Genomic DNA, 22625 nt, shown 5'->3' with positions numbered 1-22625 from the left:
TGATCGGATTATCCCTGGTTATACAGCCTCAGACGTCACGTGGAGAGGCACGGTAACCTCATCATTAAGATTACGTTATAGGCCGTGCGCTCAATTATGAGGGAATTTGTATTTTTGATAATTCACATTACTATTGAACAACTACATTGATGTCGGTCAAAACATAAGGTTAATAAACCTGAATATTTAAGACAGTAAAAGTGAGGTTTTGTCTTTCTTAGGAGAATATCGCTGTGTGCAGAATGACTGGAAACGGTTTGCGTGCAGACCATTATGCAACTAAATGAAAATTCTAAGTTTTCCCATCTCAATCGTTTATTTTCATCTGTTATTGTGAGAATAATAACCAAACCACTAAACATGTACTAAAATACATTCCTAAAATTAAAAAATATATCAGTGACCGCGTTTTTTGTCACCAACAGTCATAAGCTCTCAATAGGGTTTAGGTCAGGTGAGGAAGGGGCCATGGCATTAGTCTTTCGATGATGCGATGGAGCATCGTCCTGCATAAAAATCTTGGTTTTCGTGAAAGATGCAGACATTTCCTGTACAACTGTCTGAAAAAGTGTCTTCTAAAGATTGGCTGTAGGTTCAGGAGTTGATTTAGAGCCAATTTTCAACTTGAAAAGGTCCAACTAGCTCATGATCAATAATACCGGCCCATAGCAGTGCCCACCTCCACCTTGCTGGCGTCTGAGTTGTAGTGGAGGACTGTGACCATTGTTGATCCAGGCCTGGACCCACCAATCTGGTCCTCAAGAGTCACTCATCTCATCAGCGCATAAAACTTTTGAAAAATCTGTCTTCAGAAATTTCATGGCCCAGTTTTTCTGCGTGTTACTCAGTAGTGGTTAGGTTTCAGCCTTCCCTACCACAGCCATGTCTCTGAGCACTGAACACCTTGCACTTCTGGGTCTCCACGAAGGTGGCAGCTCTGGAATATGACAGCACTGGAGGATAATGGCTTCCTGGTCGCTTCCTGTGGGGGAAATAAGTATTTGATCCCTTGCTGATTTTGTAAGTTTGCCCACTGACAAAGACATGAACAGACTATAATTATAAGGGTAGGTTAATTTTAACATTGGGAGATAGAATATCAAAAATAAAATCCAGAAAATCACGTTGTATAAATTATATAAATTTATTTGAATTTTGCAGTGAGAAATAAGTATTTGATCCCCTACCATCCATTAACCCCTTCATGACCGGGGGATTTTTCGTTTTTCCGTGTTCATTTTTCGCTCCCCTCCTTCCCAGAGCCATAACTTTTTTATTTTTCTGTCAATTTGGCCATGTGAGGGCTTATTTTTTGCGGGACGAGTTGTACTTTTGAACGACATCATTGGTTTTAGCATGTCGCGTACTAGAAAACGGGAAAAAAATTCCAAGTGCGGTGAAATTGCAAAAAAAGTGCAATCACACACTTGTTTTTTGTTTGGCTTTTTTGCTAGGTTCACTAAATGCTAAAAATGACCTGCCATTATGATTCTCCAGGTCAGTACGAGTTCATAGACACCAAACATGACTAGGTTATTTTTTATCTAAGTGGTGAAAAAAAATCCAAACTTTGCTAAAAAAAAAAAAAAAAAAAAAAAATTGCGCCATTTTCCGATACTCGTAGCGTCTCCATTTTTCATGATCTGGGGTCGGTTGAGGGCTTATTTTTTGCGTGCCGATATGACGTTTTTAATGATAGCATTTCGGTGCAGATACGTTCTTTTGATCGCCCGTTATTGCATTTTAATGCAATGTCGCGGCAACCAAAAAAACGTAATTCTGGCGTTTCGAATTTTTTTCCCGCTACGCTGTTTAGCGATCAGGTTAATACTTTTTTTTAATTGATAGATCGGGCGATTCTGAGCGCGGCGATACCAAATATGCGTAGATTTGATATTTTTTTTATTGATTTATTTTGATTGGGGCGAAAGGGGGGTGATTTAAACTTTTACGTTTTTTTTATTTTTTTCACATTTTTTTAAACTTTTTTTTTTAACTTTTGCCATGCTTCAATAGCCTCCATGGGAGGCTAGAAGCAGGCACAGCACGATCGCCTCTGCTACATAGCAGCGATCTGCTGATCGCTGCTATGTAGCAGAATTGCACGTGTGCTGTGAGCGCCGACCACAGGGGGCGCTCACAGCGACGGGCGATCAGTAACCATAGAGGTCTCTAGGACCTCTATGGTTACCATCCAGACGCATCGCCGACCCCCGATCATGTGACAGGGGTCGGCGATGACGTCATTTCCGGCCGCCCGGCTGGAAGCGGTAGTTAAATGCCGCTGTCTGCGTTTGACAGCGGCATTTAACTAGTTAATAGGTGCGGGCAGATCGCGATTCTGCCCGCACCTATTACGGGCACATGTCAGCTGTTCAAAACAGCTGACATGTCCCGGCTTTGGTGCGGGCTCACCGCGGAGCCCTGCATCAAAGCAGGGGAGCCGGCATCGGACGGTATAGTACGTCCGATGCCGGTAAGGGGTTAAGAGCTCTGGCTCCTACAGAACAGTAAGACGCTCCGAATCAACTCGTTACCTGCATTAAAGATAGGTGTCTTACATAGTCACCTTTATAAAAGACTCCTGTCCACAGACTCAGTTAGACTCTAACTTCTACAACATGGGCAAGACCAAAGAGCTTTATATGGATGTCAGGGACAAGATCACAGACCTGCACAAAGCTGGAATGGGCTACAAAACCATAAGTAAGACCATAAGTAAGACCATAAGTAAGACGCTGGGTGAGAAGGAAACAACTGTTGGTGCAATAGTAAGAAAATGGAACAAATACAAAATGACTGTCAATCGTCATTGATCTGGGGCACCATGCAATATCTCACCTAGTAGCGCATCCTTGATCATGAGGAAGGTGAGAGATCAGCCTGAAACTACACGGGGGGGAACTTGTTAATGATCTCAATGAAGATGGGACCACAGTCACCAAGAAAACCATTGGTAACAAATTATGTCGTAAAGGTTTAAAATCCTGCAATTTTTCTAGGTTTATTTGGTTTGGCTTAGAGGTATGCCCCCTGCTGGCCGAGAGGGCATTGCTGTTTAGGTGTTAAAATCCTGCAGTGCCTGCAAGCTTCCCCTGCTCAAGAAGACACATGCGCAGGCCCGTCTGAAGTTTGCCAATGAACACCTGGATGTGAGTGATTGGGAGAAGGTGCTGTGGTCAGAAGAGACAAAAATTGAGGTCTTTGCATTAACTCAACTCGCCATGTTTGGAGGAAGAGAAATGCTGCCTATGACCCAAAGAACACCTCTGCAAAGGGCACAGGACTACTTAACTGCTTCAATGGGAGAATGGATGGAACCATCTAATATATAATTGCCTAGAATACTACTTCCTGCAATTTGTGCCAACTTCCGTGGCTTTGTCCGGAGCTAATGTCCGGAGCTAATGTCCGGAGCTAATGTCCGGAGATAAGTGACGTCAACAGTGTCCAGTGTCTGATTGGTTGCCGCCTGCTGCGAGCGACCAATCAGAAACGTGCCGTACTGTGACACACTCCGCCCGCCATTTTGGTGTGATTTTTGAATTTTTACCTCCCAGCAAGTTTCTACTGCGTGGAGGCGGGCCCAGTGACGTTGCTCTTCAAGCTCCTGCCGAATTTCGTCAAAAAAATGATAATACCATTTACCAAAACTATATATATTTAGTTGTGAAGTGGTTCAGTGACATTTTCACACCAATTTTGAACTTTTGTTTGGTGTTTTCTCCATATACTGCCTATTATTTTTGTTCTTTCTTACTATTATTTATTAATTGTATTATTCTTACATTTGAATAAATAAAGTATATATGGATTCTAGACTCCCGATTCTTTAGAATCGGGCTGCCATCTAGTGTACTATAAAATTCTAAGTGACAACCTCCCTCCCTCCGCCAGGACATTAAAAATGGGTCATGGCTGGGTCTTCCAGCAAGACAATGACCCAAAACATACAGCCAAGGCAACAAAGGAGTGGCTCAAAAAGAAGCACATTAAGGTCATGGAGTGGCCTAGCCAGTCTCCAGACCTTAATCCCATAGAAAACTTATGGAGGAAGTTGAAGCTCCGAGCTTCCAAGTGACAGCCGTGATCTGCAAAGAGGAGTGGACCAAAATTACTCCTGACGTGTGCAAACCTCATAATCAACTACAAAAAGTATTAAGTCTTGTTTGCCAGAGGTATCAAACACTTATTTCTCACTGCAAAATGCAAATAAATTGATATCATTTATACAATGTGATTTTCTGGATTTTATTTTTGATATTCTATCTTTCAATATTAAAATTAACCTACCCTTAAAATTATAGACTGTTCATGTCTTTGTCAGTGAGCAAACTTACAAAATCAGCAAGGGATCAAATACTTATTTCCCCAACTGTATATGCATTACATAGTGCCTATTCAAATCAATAAATAGACTGTGTAATACAGGACACAGAGTCTGACCGAGAGATGAGGATCCTGAAAATGAGAGTATGAAACTAACTCTCATTCATTGTAGCTATGATAAGATCTCATAATGTGCTACACTTTCTTTAAAGACAGAGCAGGAAGTATACATTAATAAAAAAAAAAAACAAGTATCTGATTTCCCTTTTTCACTGTTAAGTCTAATACATAAAAATAAAATTAAATACAAAAGATTTCTTTATATTATTTAACTCTAATGAATATACGGTAATTAAATGACAGTAATTATATATAAAATAACATTTTTATATATTATACCTTAAAAATCCACCAATTGCTCACCTTTCTTCGGGATCGAAAGTTCTGTAAATGACGTTCCCTCGACTCTCCTAACATTTTCTTTACCCGGGTTCTTTGTACATGCAGAAGCCAAGCAATGACAATTACCCCGGCGGCCCACCTCTGCCGTCGATAAGCTAGGAATGCCACTCTGTCTCTGTAGCCTCGCCATGTGGCCTGGATCTTCTGAGCTGCGGCCGCCTTTCCATCTTTGCCCTTATAACGCTGTCCAGGGCGGCTCAGGAAATTCTGAACCCAGGATCCGTTTTCCAAGACAGATAGAAGCTGGGATACTGATGGCGTCCTGCCCAGCTCTTGATCCAGAGTAGCTGCTCTCATCTTGTCTCCATTTACCACTGCTGTAGGTACAGCATAGGCCTGGAGCAACTTCTGCAAGCTCTTCAAAAAGGGCAGAAAGCTTTCCCAGCCAAGACAGTAATGCTGTTTAAAGGCCAAAAAGTCTGCCGCTTTGTCGTTTATTAAACCATTATGGATGGTGAAGCAGCGACCAGTGTCAGGAGTATATAGAGCTAATGCCCATGCATCCTGGAAAAGAGAAGAGCATTACTAGCTAACATAAGGCGAGCAAAAGAACAAAACATTCAGTCTTGGAACATTTATTATGTTTGGATTTAAAGGGAACCTGTCACCTGAATTTGGCGGGACCAGTTTTCGGTCATATGGGCGGAGTTTTCAGGTGTTTCATTCACCCTTTCCTTACCCGCTGGCTGCATGCTGGCCGCAATATTGGATTGAAGTTCATTCTCTGTCTTCCGTAGTACACGCCTGCGCAAGGCAAGATTGCGATCAGCCTGTGGCACTGGAGGCGATCAGCCTGTGGCTCTGCTGAGGTGTTATGGAAGCCCAGGTTGCTTTGATAGCAGGCTTCAGCTCGTCTGCATTGTTGGGTCTGGTGTTTCATCTTCCTCTTGACAATGCCCCACAGATTCTCTATGAGGTTAAGGTCAGAGGAGTTTTGCTGGCCAATCAAGCACAGTGATAATGTTGTTTTTAAACCAGGTATTGGTACTTTTGGCAGTGTGGACAGGTGCCAAATCCTGCTGGAGAATGAAATTTCCATCTCCTAAAAAGCTTGTCGGCAGAGGGAAGCATGAAGTGCTCTAAAATTTCCTGGTAGACAGCTGTGCCCACTTTGGTCTTGATAAAACACAGTGGACCTACACCAGCAGATGACATGGCTCCCCAAACCATCACTGATTATGGAAACTTCACACTAGACCTTGAAAATCAAGGTCCCAGAGTCTGGATGAACAGTGGAGAGGTCACAATCCAAGCTGATGGAGGTCTAGTGTGAAGTTTCCACAATCAGTGATGGTTTGAGGAGCCATGTCATCTGCTGGTGTAGGTCCACTGTGTTTTATCAAGACCAAAGTCAGTGCAGCCGACTACCAGGAAATTTTAGACCACTTCATGCTTCCCTCTGCCGACAAGCTTTTTTGCAAATGGAAATTTAATTCTCCAGCAGGACTTGGCATCTGTCAACACTGCCAAAAGTGCCAATACCTGGTTTACAAACAACAGCCCCAACCTACTACTGAGTGCATTTACTGAACATACATTTCAGTAGGCCAACATTTTGGATTTTAAAATAATTTTTTCAAGCTGGGTGCATAAAGTATTCTAATTTACTGAGACTTTTGGGTTTTCATTAGCTGTAAGCCATAATCATCAACATTAACAGAAATAAACAACTGAAATAGATCACTCTGTTTGTAATCACTCTACATAATATATGGGTTTCACTTTTCGTATTGGAGAACTGAAATAAATTAACTTTTTGATGATATTCCAATTTTGTGAGATGCACCTGTATCAGATCCATTGTAAAACACATGATGGACCCCAATGACTTATAATAGGGTCTGTCACGATTCTGTCATGGTGACTTTCAATTTTTTCACCAAGAAGATCACTATAATCTGACAGCGCATCATTTTTGAGACTGTTACCAACATTTAACATATGTAGTCAGCATCTGGTATAAAATATCGTTTAATTAAAATGTCACATTTATGGGATAAGTAGTGACTTATTTTCTGTCCTTCTTCTTCTTCATCCCTACAGCATTGTGTGCAATGGTTTGTATATGAAGAAATAATATGATTTTAAAATCAACTACCTGTGACTCTGGAGATCCATCGCCCTGCTCCTCCCTCCACATTACATTGGTAAATGTCCTTGTAGTTTTGGCTGACACATTATGGGGTGTTGAAGGGGTCTCTACACCACTGTCTGGTATCGGACTCTCAGATTCATCACAGAGACTGCTGGCGTTCTTATGGATGTGTTCCGCTTCCAAGGTTGGGCTTGCTGGCTTCATAGCATTTCTGACTGTAACATAGTAACATAGTAACATAGTTAGTAAGGCCGAAAAAAGACATTTGTCCATCCAGTTCAGCCTATATTCCATCATAATAAGTACCCAGATCTACGTCCTTCTACAGAACCTAATAATTGTATGATACAATATTGTTCTGCTCCAGGAAGACATCCAGGCCTCTCTTGAACCCCTCGACTGAGTTCGCCATCACCACCTCCTCAGGCAAGCAATTCCAGATTCTCACTGCCCTAACGGTAAAGAATCCTCTTCTATGTTGGTGGAAAAACCTTCTCTCCTCCAGACGCAAAGAATGCCCCCTTGTGCCCGTCACCTTCCTTGGTATAAACAGATCCTCAGCGAGATATTTGTATTGTCCCCTTATATACTTATACATGGTTATTAGGTCGCCCCTCAGTCGTCTTTTTTCTAGACTAAATAATCCTAATTTCGCTAATCTATCTGGGTATTGTAGTTCTCCCATCCCCTTTATTAATTTTGTTGCCCTCCTTTGTACTCTCTCTAGTTCCATTATATCCTTCCTGAGCACCGGTGCCCAAAACTGGACACAGTACTCCATGTGCGGTCTAACTAGGGATTTGTACAGAGGCAGTATAATGCTCTCATCATGTGTATCCAGACCTCTTTTAATGCACCCCATGATCCTGTTTGCCTTGGCAGCTGCTGCCTGGCACTGGCTGCTCCAGGTAAGTTTATCATTAACTAGGATCCCCAAGTCCTTCTCCCTGTCAGATTTACCCAGTGGTTTCCCGTTCAGTGTGTAATGGTGATATTGATTCCCTCTTCCCATGTGTATAACCTTACATTTATCATTGTTAAACCTCATCTGCCACCTTTCAGCCCAAGTTTCCAACTTATCCAGATCCATCTGTAGCAGAATACTATCTTCTCTTGTATTAACTGCTTTACATAGTTTTGTATCATCTGCAAATATCGATATTTTACTGTGTAAACCTTCTACCAGATCATTAATGAATATGTTGAAGAGAACAGGTCCCAATACTGACCCCTGCGGTACCCCACTGGTCACAGCGACCCAGTTAGAGACAATACCATTTATAACCACCCTCTGCTTTCTATCACTAAGCCAGTTACTAACCCATTTACACACATTTTCCCCCAGACCAAGCATTCTCATTTTGTGTACCAACCTCTTGTGCGGCACGGTATCAAACGCTTTGGAAAAATCGAGATATACCACGTCCAATGACTCACCGTGGTCCAGTCTATAGCTTACCTCTTCATAAAAACTGATTAGATTGGTTTGACAGGAGCGATTTCTCATAAACCCATGCTGATATGGAGTTAAACAGTTATTCTCATTGAGATAATCCAGAATAACATCCCTCAGAAACCCTTCAAATATTTTACCAACAATAGAGGTTAGACTTACTGGCCTATAATTTCCAGGTTCACTTTTAGAGCCCTTTTTGAATATTGGCACCACATTTGCTATGCGCCAGTCCTGCGGAACAGACCCTGTCGCTATAGAGTCACTAAAAATAAGAAATAATGGTTTATCTATTACATTACTTAGTTCTCTTAGTACTCGTGGGTGTATGCCATCCGGACCCGGAGATTTATCTATTTTAATCTTATTTAGCCGGTTTCGCACCTCTTCTTGGGTTAGATTGGTGACCCTTAATATAGGGTTTTCATTGTTTCTTGGGATTTCACCTAGCATTTCATTTTCCACCGTGAATAACGTGGAGAAGAAGGTGTTTAATATGTTAGCTTTATCCTCGTCATCTACAACCATTCTTTCCTCACTATTTTTTAAGGGGCCTACATTTTCACTTTTTATTCTTTTACTATTGATATAGTTGAAGAACAGTTTGGGATTAGTTTTACTCTCCTTAGCAATGTGCTTCTCTGTTTCCTTTTTGGCAGCTTTAATTAGTTTTTTAGATAAAGTATTTTTCTCCCTATAGTTTTTTAGAGCTTCAATGGTGCCATCCTGCTTTAGTAGTGCAAATGCTTTCTTTTTACTGTTAATTGCCTGTCTTACTTCTTTGTTTAGCCACATTGGGTTTTTCCTATTTCTAGTCCTTTTATTCCCACAAGGTATAAACCGCTTACACTGCCTATTTAGGATGTTCTTAAACATTTCCCATTTATTATCTGTATTCTCATTTCTGAGGATATTGTCCCAGTCTACCAGATTAAGGGCATCTCTAAGCTGTTCAAACTTTGCCTTCCTAAAGTTCAATGTTTTTGTGACTCCCTGACAAGTCCCCCTAGTGAAAGACAGGTGAAACTGCACAATATTGTGGTCGCTATTTCCTAAATGCCCAACCACCTGCAGATTTGTTATTCTGTCAGGTCTATTAGATAGTATTAGGTCTAAAAGTGCTGCTCCTCTGGTTGGATTCTGCACCAATTGTGAAAGATAATTTTTCTTGGTTATTAGCAGAAACCTGTTGCCTTTATGGGTTTCACAGGTTTCTGTTTCCCAGTTAATATCCGGGTAGTTAAAGTCCCCCATAACCAGGACCTCATTATGGGTTGCAGCTTCATCTATCTGCTTTAGAAGTAGACTTTCCATGCTTTCTGTTATATTTGGGGGTTTGTAACAGACCCCAATGAGAATTTTGTTACCATTTTTCCCTCCATGAATTTCAACCCATATGGTAAGATGGTGAAATACACACAGCGTGAGAAAATATATAATACACCCTGAACCTGGTGTATGAGTAAGTTGTGTTTTCAAGCTCCTTTAGCCCATAGTCTTGAACTAGCCGAAAATAATACAATGAGCGTTCAGCCAGCCATACACATTAGGGAGCTGTTGACTGATCGATGGTTCGGCTGATGGTTGGTCGAGGAGCCATCTCGGCTGTCGCTCGCATACACATGTGAAGCCCCGTGTGATCTATGAGAAAGGCATATATGGTGGCAGCTCCTCTCCTGGAGAAAAAAAAAGAATTGACCATACATCCGATATGCAGAGCCCTTAAATCCCCAGATAATCAATGGTCCAGGGCCTCCACATACATTAGGCCGTCAGCCGGAGGTGTCACTGTTCGTTTGTTTGGTTCACATTGTTCTAATGAATGGGGGGCTTTCCTCACCTTTCCCTGCTCCAGCGCCGTCTCCCTGTTACTACCCCCAGTTTATTGTTTATAGGCTACAGTAGTGATGTCATGACTATAGCAGGAGTGACCACTGCAGCTAATCACTAGGCTCAACTGCCCGTGCCGTCTACATCAGCCATTAGAGCAAAGGTGATTTCATTATTTTTTGATAGCACAATCCTATAGGCTCAAGAAACTTGAAAAATGTAAAACTCCCTTTAAAAGGGTTGTCTGATCTCAGAAGAAAAGTCTGCATCCACCCCATGTGATTGCGGGCTGCTAAGTCGTGACAGGGTGCACAATGTCCTGATTCCCGAGTATTCCCTGTGCGGGTGGGCCGTCACGTGACTGCTTGTATGCGATTTGCATACTTGCAGTTACGTGCCAACCAGAAGTTGGGTGAGTCTAGTTGGCACATGACCGCAAGTATGCAAATTGCATACATGCAGTCATGCGACCACCCACTCACACAGGGAATACAGGAGTCTGCCATTTTTATAAGACCAGACAACCCTTAAAATGTATACAAACATAGAGCTTACCAACTTGTATACTAGCGTCATAAATACCCATTAAGATGGTAATGACTAGTTTGGCCAACTGGATAGGGCTCCCTTTACATTGAGGCCTCTGAGGACTAATCCCACAGATGGACCCGAGGGTTGAGCTGAAAAATATTCCAATTCCAGTTGTCTGTGAAGCACTAGAGAGAGCTGTGCAGCTAAAGAATGGCAGCAGCACAGTCCTCTGTGTCTTCTGCTGATTACAGATCTACAAGATGATATTATTTGGACAGCAATATTGGGAGTAATATTGGCCTTTATTCAGGGGAAGTATATGATAGTGATATTATTTAAATACTCTGTTGAAGCATTATTTAGGTTTTGTATGGTGTGTGACAAAGCCATTGACAAAGTACTGGAGGAGAGATATGTATCACTGTGGTTGTTAGCTTCAGTGATATGAACCTAGGAAAACACTCCAGTACACAAAGTGCTGAGAGGGGTTAATCAGCCATGTTTAGGGCTAGGTTGAGTGAACAGCTGTAGAGTGAGTGGAGTCCAGATGATAAATACCCTGCCTTCTGGCTCATTCAGTGTGGGGTATGTCTGGAGGTGCATGCTCCAGAGCTCTGTTTTCATGATAAGGAAAGCTGAACTTTGGTTGTTTGTTCCTGAGCGGGCGATCCTGCAGAAATACAGACTGCGCCATACTTTATGTTTTTGTTTTCCCGTTAGGTCAGAAAAAATGTGTTCGTTTTGCTAAAACTGCACTAGTTTATGCAGTACCTTTAATAAACCAGTGGAAGATTTAAAGAGACAGCGTTTCTGTGTCTACCTCTATGTGAAGCCAAGTGAGCCGATCTACCACATGTATTATTGTATATCTGCAGCTTTAAAAATACTTAGAAAAATCTGTGGAAAAATGGAGGAATGGAGCCCTAATTTTTCTTGTCATTCACATGACCCCTCTTTAAAAAAAAACAAAACTCAGCGCTGAGTGCGTGTAATTTGCTGAATACATAATAACAGTAAAAAAATGTTCTGAGCAGAGAATTATCTAAGTTCAGTGGCTATGGCATGAGATGAACTAATAGGAGAATCCAAACTCATGGTGTCACATTGGAGTTAGAAAATGTCGTTGCCTGCTCCTACATTCTTTCGGTGATCGGACAGATGGGTTTTGCTTAATTAGGTCATATATAAACCAATAATTAGGACGCCATGGTCATTCCAAGCAGTAATATCAGAGGCTATGGTGATAGAACAACAATAATGTGTTAAAAAGGGTATTGGTCACGTTGATAATCTTACTCTAGAGATGGCCTTGGTTACTGTACTAGAGTGCGTAATTGGTAATATAAAGATCATTTCTAATGAAGTAATGCAATTCTGTGGTTCAAAATAATTTGGGTGGTAATAAAAATCTCTGTATGTTCTGCTTGGAAGTGGAAGTTGCAAAAAAAAAAAAAAAGAGTGTTATAATGATGGGGAATCAGTTGACTTCTATCATGTTATAGGCAGCACATGGTATTTTTTATGAACTCTCACACCAACTTTGATGTAATCTTTGAAAATAATATTTCCAAAACTAAGTCCGTGCTAATCAGCTAATGAGACGCATGGCAGAATACCCCATATGTGAAGAGCAGAACAAAAATGATTACCTCAATGAACAAAAATAAAAAAAAAGAATTTGTGATAAATATTGACCTGTCCATTCAAGGACATTTTAGCTATAGTATGAAATCCTGTTTTTCTTGTCTGTGGAATTGCCTTTGTACTGTTTGTTGTGAAACTGCCGCCCACGAAACTGTTTTCTTTTCTTTTCTTTCTTTCCTGTTTTGTCTCTTTGTTTAAACATGCAAAACTTGTTTAACCACTAAACCTACTGAAACAGCTATATAAAGAAGGGATAGGACCTTGAAGGCAGGCGTGCTTCAGAGACTTCCCAGTGATACACTATACAAGACGTGTCTTGTGTATTATTTCTGGTGATTCCCCACTTCCAAAGGCTGCTCCGACTGAGTGTGATCCCGACATTTCCTGGCGCCTGAACAGGGACCCGAGGTCTGTGTATTCCTTCAAGAACACCGGCAGAATACGAACGAAAAGAGAATCTGGGATAATGGACGGCAGATGAACAAAAACCTGGCCAGGTAAGAGACACTGTTAGATCTCTTATATCTGCCCTGCACTGTCCGTAAGATTTTCTGTGTCGTGTTCTTTAGCGGGTAGTTCTAGTAGAGGAGGATACCTATAGCTCGGGTTCTTAAACTATTTAGGAATTGATCACCTCACGGAGTACGGCATTGAATGAGAGTGAATGTGAATAGAAGGTGTGTGGAAGTTGGGAATAGCCCTATAAGCCGCCCAGGGGGTTGAAACAGAAGAAGTGACTGTCCCACTGGGCAACGTGGTTGCGTCCTTTTGGGGAGACCTCCGCGCCTATGTTCAATCTCTGATCCTGTCTTTGACAAAAACCTGGTGACGGATAAGTGTATGATAGTATGAGCCCAGGACAGATAAATTAGCCTGGGACAAGAATACGTTGTATGTGATAGTATAAGCCCAGGACAGATAAATTAGCCTGGGACAAGAATACATTGTATGTGATAGTATAAGCCCAGGACAGATAAATTAGCCTGGGACAAGATACGTTGTATGTTCTTTTTCTGTCTGGTTGCATTTGTGTTGTTTGCTATAGGTGTAGGAATCAGGATTTTCTTACATCAACACAGTTTAAACATCCTAGCTCCTTAGGAAGAAGGTAACGAGGTATTCTCATACCCAAACGCCACCTAGGGCAAGAAAAAAGACATCCTAGCTCCTTAGGAAGAAGGTAACGAGGTATTCTCATACCCAAACGCCACCTAGGGCAAGAAAGCTCAGGATAAGAAAATGGGGAATAAGCAAACAAAGTCGGAACCAGAAGAATTAGATATCTATACTATCATAAAGGAGAGAAGTGGTGAAGATGCCACTAAGGGGCTGAAAAAGATTTTTAGTAAGTTTGGAGTTACTAGGGCAGAAGCTTTTAGTAGAAAACTATGGGAAGGAATTCAGGAAAGGAAAAAAGGCATAATCAGAGACAAGAAATGGATAGATCAGATCCAAGCATTGATTGATGTCTCTAGGGTAGCAGAAAATGAGGGATGGACATATAATCAACAGAGTAAAAAGTGGTGTATTAGACCCACAGGCTGTGGAGAAAAACAAAATGTGAAATCTAAAAATACCCCACCCCCATACCTTAACCCACATGCCCCATCTTTTCTCCAAACACCACCCCAAAGTTTAGCCGGACCAGGAGGATGGGTATGTCCGCACTGTGGACAACAAAATCCAGACTGGAGAAATGATTGCCTAGCCTGTGGTACACCTAGACATGGCGCTGTACTTGCCCCTGTTAGGGTAGTACCAAGACCCTTTAGGGAACCTGGTGCTGACGGAGTAATGGGAACTAGATATCACCAAACTCGACAATATTTCCCTTGGTCCCCCGCTGAAGGCATGTCTCTCTTGCATAACGCACCAGATCCCACCCAGTGTCCAGTTAGATTTGCACAATATATACAGCAAATTATGCAGACTCACGCTGGAGTTTGGGCAGATGGAGAAGAATTATGTAGAATGAAAATGACTCCTGGACTCTTCCAGGAGCTATTAGCAAATCTACAGGTACATAGGCCCCAAGCAGGATATGGTGCCTTACAAACGATAGAATCAGGTACACAATTTGTAGATCACTTAATGGTTTTCATGAGGGAGAGACAGAGGCAGAGAGGAACAACGGGAGTGGTGGCTCAGAAATCTGGACAATCAGTAGACGAATATTATCTAAGTGTAGAAAATAATTTCAGAGATGAAGGCATGGATCTAACCGCTCCAGGAATGATGAGGTTAGTTACAAAAACCTTTATAGATGGATTGTCTCCAAAAGTGAAGGAAAAGCTTAAGGCCGCAACCCCTGATTGGAGAACCTTGGAAGACCCACACCTGGCTAGACAGAAAGCTGTAGGGATAGAAATGGACTTAAGAGAAAATTCTAAGCCAGTAAGAATTGCACAGGCTAATACTGGCTCTGCTAATCAAAAGTTTACTTGTCATTACTGTAAGAAGCCAGGACATTTCCAAAGGGAATGTAGGAAGAGAAAAACAGATATAGATTCAGGAACCTTTGTACCCAAAAATAGGATAAATAACCCAGTGCCTGATCAAACAGACAGCTCAGAATGACTGAAAGTTATGCAGGTCTCTCTTCCTTCTAGAAGACCAATAATACAAGTTGAAGTTGAGGGTAAAAATGTACCTTTTCTGATAGATACGGGAGCAACATCCTCCATTTTAAATCAGGACTTTTTACCATATCCTGACAATATATCCTCAAAGGTTACATATGCAGAAGGGTATGATGGTAAAATTCAGGCGTTGCCCTTTACAAAACCTTTAAATGTGAGCTTTGGCCCTAAAACTTTTGTATCCAAATTTTTATTTGCTAAAGGTGCACCTACCTGCTTGTTGGGTACTGATGTCTTAAGTAAAATGCATGCAAACATCCATTTTAGAGAAGATGGCACAGTTATGCTGACCATCCCTGAAGATGCAGAAACTCTGGAACCATATGTTAGAATACAGGCAATGGAGGATTTTCCCGAAATTTACACTCAACAAGCAAAAATTGACTTGTCTCGGGTTCCTGACAGCCTATGGGCAAAAGGAGACACTGATGTAGGATTTTTATCAGTAGCTCCTATACTGTTAGAAACTGCCCCGGGAACCATATTACCTCAGCTTAGGCAATACCCCATCAGCGCCCAGCAAAAACAGGCGATTTCTCAACAAATTCAGGATTATGTGTTACAAGGTGTTTTGGTAGAAATCAGGTCACCCGCCAATACACCCTTATATCCTGTTAAAAAGAAAAAGTCCTCCAAAGAAACTATGGTGAAATATCGCATGGTGCACGACTTACGGGAAATCAATAAGGTTTTGGCACCGGTCACCCCTGTGGTACCGAATCCTCATACCTTACTGTCTCAAATTCCCAGCACTGCTGCATATTTTACGGTAATTGACTTATCAAACGCATTTTTTTCTGTGCCACTACATAAGAACTGTTGGCATTTGTTTGCCTTTACATTCAAGGGTAAACAATTTTGCATGGACAAGATTGCCACAAGGTATGGTACACTCACCAACTTTGTACTCTGAAGCAATGCAGACCGTGCTAAAAAATTTCATCCCAGAACCAGGAGTAGTCATTCTACAGTATGTAGATGACTTACTTATTTGTTGCCCTGATGAACAGACGGCAGTTACCTCAACTGTTAATTTCTTAATTTTCCTAGCGCAAGAAGGCTGTAAAGTAAATAGACAGAAACTCCAGGCTTGTCAACAAACAGTCGTGTTTTTAGGTCACTGCATATCACAGGGCATCAGACACCTCACACCTCAACGTACGGAAGCCATACGTAACATGCTTGAACCCAGGAATCACAAACAGCTGCGTGCTTTCCTAGGTATTGTTTCACACTGTAGACAGTGGATCATACATGCAAGTCAACTCATGCAGCCTTTATATGACTGTATTGCCAACACACCATATTCACTCAGTGAAGAGGCTAAACAGTCATTTTCCTCTTTGAAAACAGCACTGGTATCAGCTCCGGCTTTGGGACTCCCAGACTACACTAAACCTTTTCAATTGATGGCAGCTGAGATATCCTCACATGCTACAGGGGTGCTCACACAAAAACATGGAAACAAACAGAGATCTGTGGCATACATATCAGCTCATCTGGACCCTGTAGCTAGAGCCGCACCTTCTTGTGTAAGAGTAGTAGCCGCAATTCGCATTCTTAACCAGGTCCAACCTAAACATATTTCAATGGCCAGACACCTCCGTCTCCAATGTTCCCTACTACTGCCGCCCAACATTTCCTTTGCCAGGATTCAGACTCTTAATCTCGCGTCTTTGCTCCCTTTAGAGTCTGAGGGGGGTACCATACCTGAGGAAACTGCACTCTCCAACTCCTTTGACCCATCAAAGTCAATGCATGATTGTGTACAATTAATGGAACAAGAGACTCAGGGCTTATGTAATGTACGTGACAAGCCACTCTGTAATGCTACATTTGAACTTTTCATAGATGGCAGTAGATATGCAGATATGAATGGACAATTTCATACAGGTTATGCGGTAGTAACTCAGCATGAAGTGCTGAAAGCAGAACCTCTCCCTGCTAATCAGTCTGCACAAGAAGCAGAACTTACGGCATTAGTTGAAGCTCTAAAAATAGCCAAAGATCAGACAGCAAACATATACACTGATTCTAGATATGCACATGGCATTATTTTCGATTTTGGCGTAATATGGAGAGCCAGAGGTTATATGACTGCTTCAGGCCAACCTGTTAAACATGCCTCCCTCATTAGACAGATTCTGGAGGCAGCACAAGAAACTAAAGAAATAGCGGTGATAAAGGTAGCTGCACATGTGAGACTCGACACCGAGGAAGCCAGGGGTAACGATAAAGCCGATAAGGCAGCAAAACAGGCAGCACGTAAACCCTTACATCATGCCCACACACTAGATAGCTCTGAAGATGATGAGGAAAGATTGAAGGAAGCTCAGAAACAGGTAGACGACGAAGAACGAGGGCAGTGGCAGAAAAAAGGGGCAGAAGATCAGCAAGGATTATGGAAAAAAGGAACTTTGTTGTGTTTACCCAGAGCCTGGTACCCCGCAGTGGCAAGTGACCTCCACCTACCCACGCATGTGTCGGCAAATGGTATGACGCTCAAGGTAAAAGAAAGGTGGTTGGCTCCAGGCTTTGGTAATTTTGCTCGGAACATGTGTGCTGCATGCGCTATATGCCTGGCACACAATCCAGGTCAGGCCATTAAAACCCCAACCAAGCATCATGTAAGACCACTGTATCCCTTTCAAAGACTCCAGATCGACTACATCCAACTTCCTAGGTACAATGGATACGAATATGTGCTTGTGTGTGTGGACATGTTCTCAGGGTGGCCAGAGGCTTATCCAGTTCGTAAAGCCTCAGCAAAAACTACTGCCATTAAAATAGCACATGAACTGATACCCCGTTACGGCATGCCTGAGGTGATCGAGTCAGATAGAGGTACCCATTTTACTGGGGAAATATTCCAGAATGTTATGAAAATGTTGGGAGTAGAAAACCAGTTTCACACTCCATATCATCCACAGAGTTCAGGTAAAGTGGAAAGATTAAATGGGACAATAAAATTAAAAATCCAGAAGGCCATGGCAGAAACAGGAAAGCCATGGACCGAGTGTCTACCACTTGCCCTGTATTCCATCCGAAACACCCCAAGGGGGAAGGCTAAGCTGTCACCACATGAGATTCTTTTTGGTAGAGCAGCAAATTTGGGTTGTTATTTTCCACAACAACTGATGTTGAATACTGAGACTTTAACTGCTTATGTACAAGAATTACAAAAACGTTTAACTAAAGTGCATTCGCAAGTTTTTGCTTCCCTTCCAGATCCAGAAAATCTCGAAGGAGGCTACAAGTTGGAACCTGGTGATCAAGTCTACGTGAAAAGACACACCAGAAAGACTCTGGAACCGAGATTTGACGGACCTTTCCAAGTCCTGTTAACAACTCCAACAGCAGTCAAGCTTGAAGGAAAGGCATCATGGATACATGCAAGCCATTGCAAAAAAGCAGTATAAGACTCATGATATTGATGTTAATAATGTTAACCTCAACGGAGGCATGGGAAAGACTGAATTCTCTAGCCCCTTTGAACAATAGATTCGTACAACATCATAGAAAAATTAGTGCATGACTTGTTAAATAATACGCAACCCCTGGCAGATTGTTGGATCTGTACCCATTCACCAGTATCAGCCACAAGTATACCTTTTCTAGCAGTTCCCGTGTCAGCTGAAGAAATATTCGCTTGGCCTAATTGTTCAGACAACCTGGCCAACAACCAACCTGGCAATACTAGGCTATGGAATACTACAATCGCCATACCAATTGTGGGATGGGTAGAATTTCCTTGGTGGCAGGGCAATCTTACAGGAAAAATAGACAACTTACAATATTTAGCATTCAAGGGAGGAAAATGGGTACCTAGGAATAAGACTGGATTAACTGATTTAGGACAGGTCCCCACTGAAAATCTACAGCTCAGTTTCAGTACAACCACCCCTTCCTCTGATGCTTTCAAACCTACAGTATTGGAAAGATACATACATAATAGAAAATGGGAACATTCTGAGTTGTTCCCCCAAGGTGATGCAGACAGTTGTACAAGTAAGCCAGGGAACCTGGTTTGTAATGAATCCAATGAGTATGTCAACGGAATGCATGTATGTGGGAATCCCGCAGCCGGGTACTGTAGCCCCTTGGGACAAAAACCCTCTTGGTGTATGCTTCAGAATGTATCTAGTTTTGTGGATTTGGCTCACAGATTGGTATTGCAGCACTCAGCTTTGTGGGATCTGCCTGAGGGTACATTTTGGATATGCGGAGAAGGAGCATATAAATGGCTTCCCGTAGGTATAAAGGGTACTTGTACATTAGGACGCCTAACCCCGGCTACTTTCATAATTTCAAATAAACAAGTGAATATGCAAGCCGTGCCCAAGCACACACTGTATAAAAGAGCTACAGATAAATCACCACGTCCCTCGGGGAGGCCGCATATAGTACAAATGGGAATTCCCAACAAAATTGCTAGTACCATTTTTATTTATCCTATGTTAACACAAATGTGGGATAAATTAGTTAGAGCCACGGATTATCTAGATGATCAGATTTGGGATATATTGGACATATTAAATACTAGTATAGCTGTACAGAATCAGCTTATAATAGTCACTAACCAACATACCCTGGTATTGGATTACCTAACTGCCTCACAAGGGGGTATGTGTCAAATCATCGGACCCACCTGCTGTCATTATATAGACCCGAATAGTACTATGAGTATGAGATTTAAATTAAAAGACGTACAACGACTCAGGGATCAGTATGACAAAGACAATGACCAAAATAAGGATAGCTGGTGGTCAGATACCTTTTCTTTTCTTAACCCGGCCAATTGGTTCAGAGGGATCGGTGGGTGGGTTACCGGGATTGTGCAAAGCCTAATACATACAGTTATGGTTATTGTAATTATATATGTATTATTCAAGGTTGTGCTCAAGGGTATCTCGGTATGCACAAATAAATTTTGTGTAATGGATGCGAGAATATAAAGGTTTTTTTTTGTAATATCACAAAAAGAATGACTAAAATGATCGACAAGGTTTTGAATTGAATATGTCAAAGGGGGGATTGTGAAGAGCAGAACAAAAATGATTACCTCAATGAACAAAAATAAAAAAAAAGAATTTGTGATAAATATTGACCTGTCCATTCAAGGACATTTTAGCTATAGTATGAAATCCTGTTTTTCTTGTCTGTGGAATTGCCTTTGTACTGTTTGTTGTGAAACTGCCGCCCACGAAACTGTTTTCTTTTCTTTTCTTTCTTTCCTGTTTTGTCTCTTTGTTTAAACATGCAAAACTTGTATAACCACTAAACCTACTGAAACAGCTATATAAAGAAGGGATAGGACCTTGAAGGCAGGTGTGCTTCAGAGACTTCCCAGTGATACACTATACAAGATGTGTCTTGTGTATTATTTCTGGTGATTCCCCACTTCCAAAGGCTGCTCCGACTGAGTGTGATCCCGACACCATATAAGCCTGGAGTCATCAAGAGTGACTTTTTCACGCCATTCTTCATGAACGATGTGCGCAAAATTCATTTAAAGGTGTGCGTCTAGGAGAAGAAGGTACAAGAGTCGTTACCGGGTACCATGGAGGTCGGTGGAAATTTTGGACTATGTTCTGGATGAGTCCCAAATTGGTTAAAGTCAGTAATAATGCCAATAGATAACAGTTTACTGGAATGAAAATATTTAAGAATCAATATTCCTATCTCGCTTTTTTTTACTATAAAAGGTTAAATCTACTCCCAATTATAGATATATTGAACCAAAAATTAACAATTTGGAACAAGCGCCCTCTGTCAGTTGTAATCATGGTAAGCAATGAGGTTGGCCATTACTTTTCTATTGATAGCTTATCCTATGTAAAATTTACATTTTACACCAGAAAACGGCTTGATAAATTGGGGTCATAATAAATAAATCAGATGATTAATGAGGGGAGCGCTCCCTCCGCCTCTGCCTGCCTCCTAATCTCCTCGAAGTGACCGATAGGCTGCTGTGTCTGCAGAGGAGTAGCAGTTCGCTGTCAATCATCTCCCTAAGGGGGCCATATTCGGGAGGAGCCGTCCCCTCATGAATACACCACAGTAACTTAGAGAAGCCAATACCCCCACCAGACACCCTACTGGGCACCGGGAACAACCAGGACAGGTGCAGTTCAGCACTGACACCATCACTCAGGACACATGGACCTGGTGTTCCTTGCCTGGCCTGAGACTGCACATATGCAACAGAAGTTGCACACAAATCATTAACAATAAAAAATCGTTTTCACATGTGTTTAGGTGGACCATCTGTCGTTCTTAGTTCTCGGGAGAAATCTGCTGGCAGACTGCTTTTACATACATTTTCCCCCCAAAGTTTACCTTTGCCTTGCAGAAGCATGGCTGCTCTTCTTGCATGGACACCATGCAGGGGCAGAGGTTGTTGCTTTATAGCAGGAGGAACCAACGTAATACGAGCAGCTGGAGGAATAAGGCCCCTCTGTATCAGACTCAGGATTCCTAAGGAAGGAGCGTTTTAGTAAGTGTATCGAAAATCTGAAAAATATGACTTCTGTATACAAGAACTTATTCACAGTCCTGCAGCTTTCATCGGAACCATTCAACCAGTTTGTAATCAGACACCTCCCTTGTACTTAAAGACGCTTTCAGGGCTGAAATGTGAAGTCAAATCGCTGTATGTGACTGCAGAATCTTGACGGCGTGCGGTAAGGACACTGTCAGGATTCCCCTGTATGTTTGTTATACTGTGTATACTTGTTGTCACATGCAGACTAGTCTTTCTCAGGAGAGTCTAGTTGGCACATGACCACAAATATGAAAATGTGAGCAGCCATGTTTCCATTCACGCACATGGGTAAGATATGGCAGTTGTGACAGTGTGTGCACAAGTGAAACGATAGTCCAAAGTGAAATATATATAACAATAAATATATAACTCAACCGCTGCACGACCAGCTCTACCCTCACCTAGTGTATCCTCACCCAACCCTTGTAGATTGTGAGTCCTCGCGGGCAGGGTCCGCTCTCCCCTGTACCGGTCGTGACTTGTATTGTTTAAGATTACTTTACTCAAAATTTTTTTGTATACTTCTTTTCACATGTAAAGCACCATGGAACAAATGGTGCTATAATAATAATAATAATAATAATAAATAATAATAATATTAATATTTTATACAAAATGTTTTGATCTGCAAATTTCTTGGGGTCAAAGGTATTTTTTTCAACACCAGCATGCTCTGGGTATGGAGTTTTTATGACGCCTTTTCACTGCCTAAGGGTATGTTTCCACGTGCAGTAAACGCTGCGTGTTTGACGCTGCATAGAGATGCAGCGTCAAACACGCAGCGTCCAGATGTTACAGCATAGTGGAGGGGATTGAATTAAATCCCATCTCCACTATGCGTGGTGACACGCACGCGGCGGCCCTGCGACTCCGGACATGTGGCGCGTCTTTTAAGATCGCAGCATGTCCATATACCTTGCAGCAACACTGCGTCGCCGCAAGGTATAACACAGGGCCCTATGTGTGGGGTGCGATGATCCCGGATGTGTGCTATGAACACATCCGGCATCATCACGTCCCAGAAGGGGGCGGAGCTTAGCGTGGAGCGGGTTTGCCGCTCCGACTAAACCGCCGGCCATCCTGAAGGTGGACACATAC

At 42.0% G+C, this 22625-nt stretch overlaps 1 protein-coding gene across 3 annotated transcripts in view; it reads right to left on the bottom strand.

Annotated features, from left to right (window-relative positions):
* Positions 1-22625, bottom strand: part of IQCH (IQ motif containing H) — a 158294-nt gene that overhangs the window by 88466 nt on the left and 47203 nt on the right. For 2 of the 3 annotated variants that reach the window (XR_011320824.1, XM_069766407.1), the window contains exons 7-9: positions 21323-21460; positions 6890-7101; positions 4753-5295 (exon numbers count right to left, since the gene is read on the bottom strand). Coding sequence is in view for 2 of the 3 variants with exons in the window: in XM_069766407.1 (XP_069622508.1) it covers positions 4753-5295; positions 6890-7101; positions 21323-21460 (893 nt within the window). In the remaining variant the exon portion in view is untranslated. The remainder of the gene's footprint in view (positions 1-4752; positions 5296-6889; positions 7102-21322; positions 21461-22625) is intronic. The other variant, XM_069766408.1, reaches the window with a different exon arrangement.

The sequence above is a fragment of the Ranitomeya imitator genome, chromosome 4, assembly GCF_032444005.1.
Source record: "Ranitomeya imitator isolate aRanImi1 chromosome 4, aRanImi1.pri, whole genome shotgun sequence".
NCBI classification, from domain to species: domain Eukaryota; kingdom Metazoa; phylum Chordata; class Amphibia; order Anura; family Dendrobatidae; genus Ranitomeya; species Ranitomeya imitator.
The sequence above is the reverse complement of the archived record's forward strand: the minus strand, read 5'-3'. Positions and strand labels throughout refer to the sequence as shown.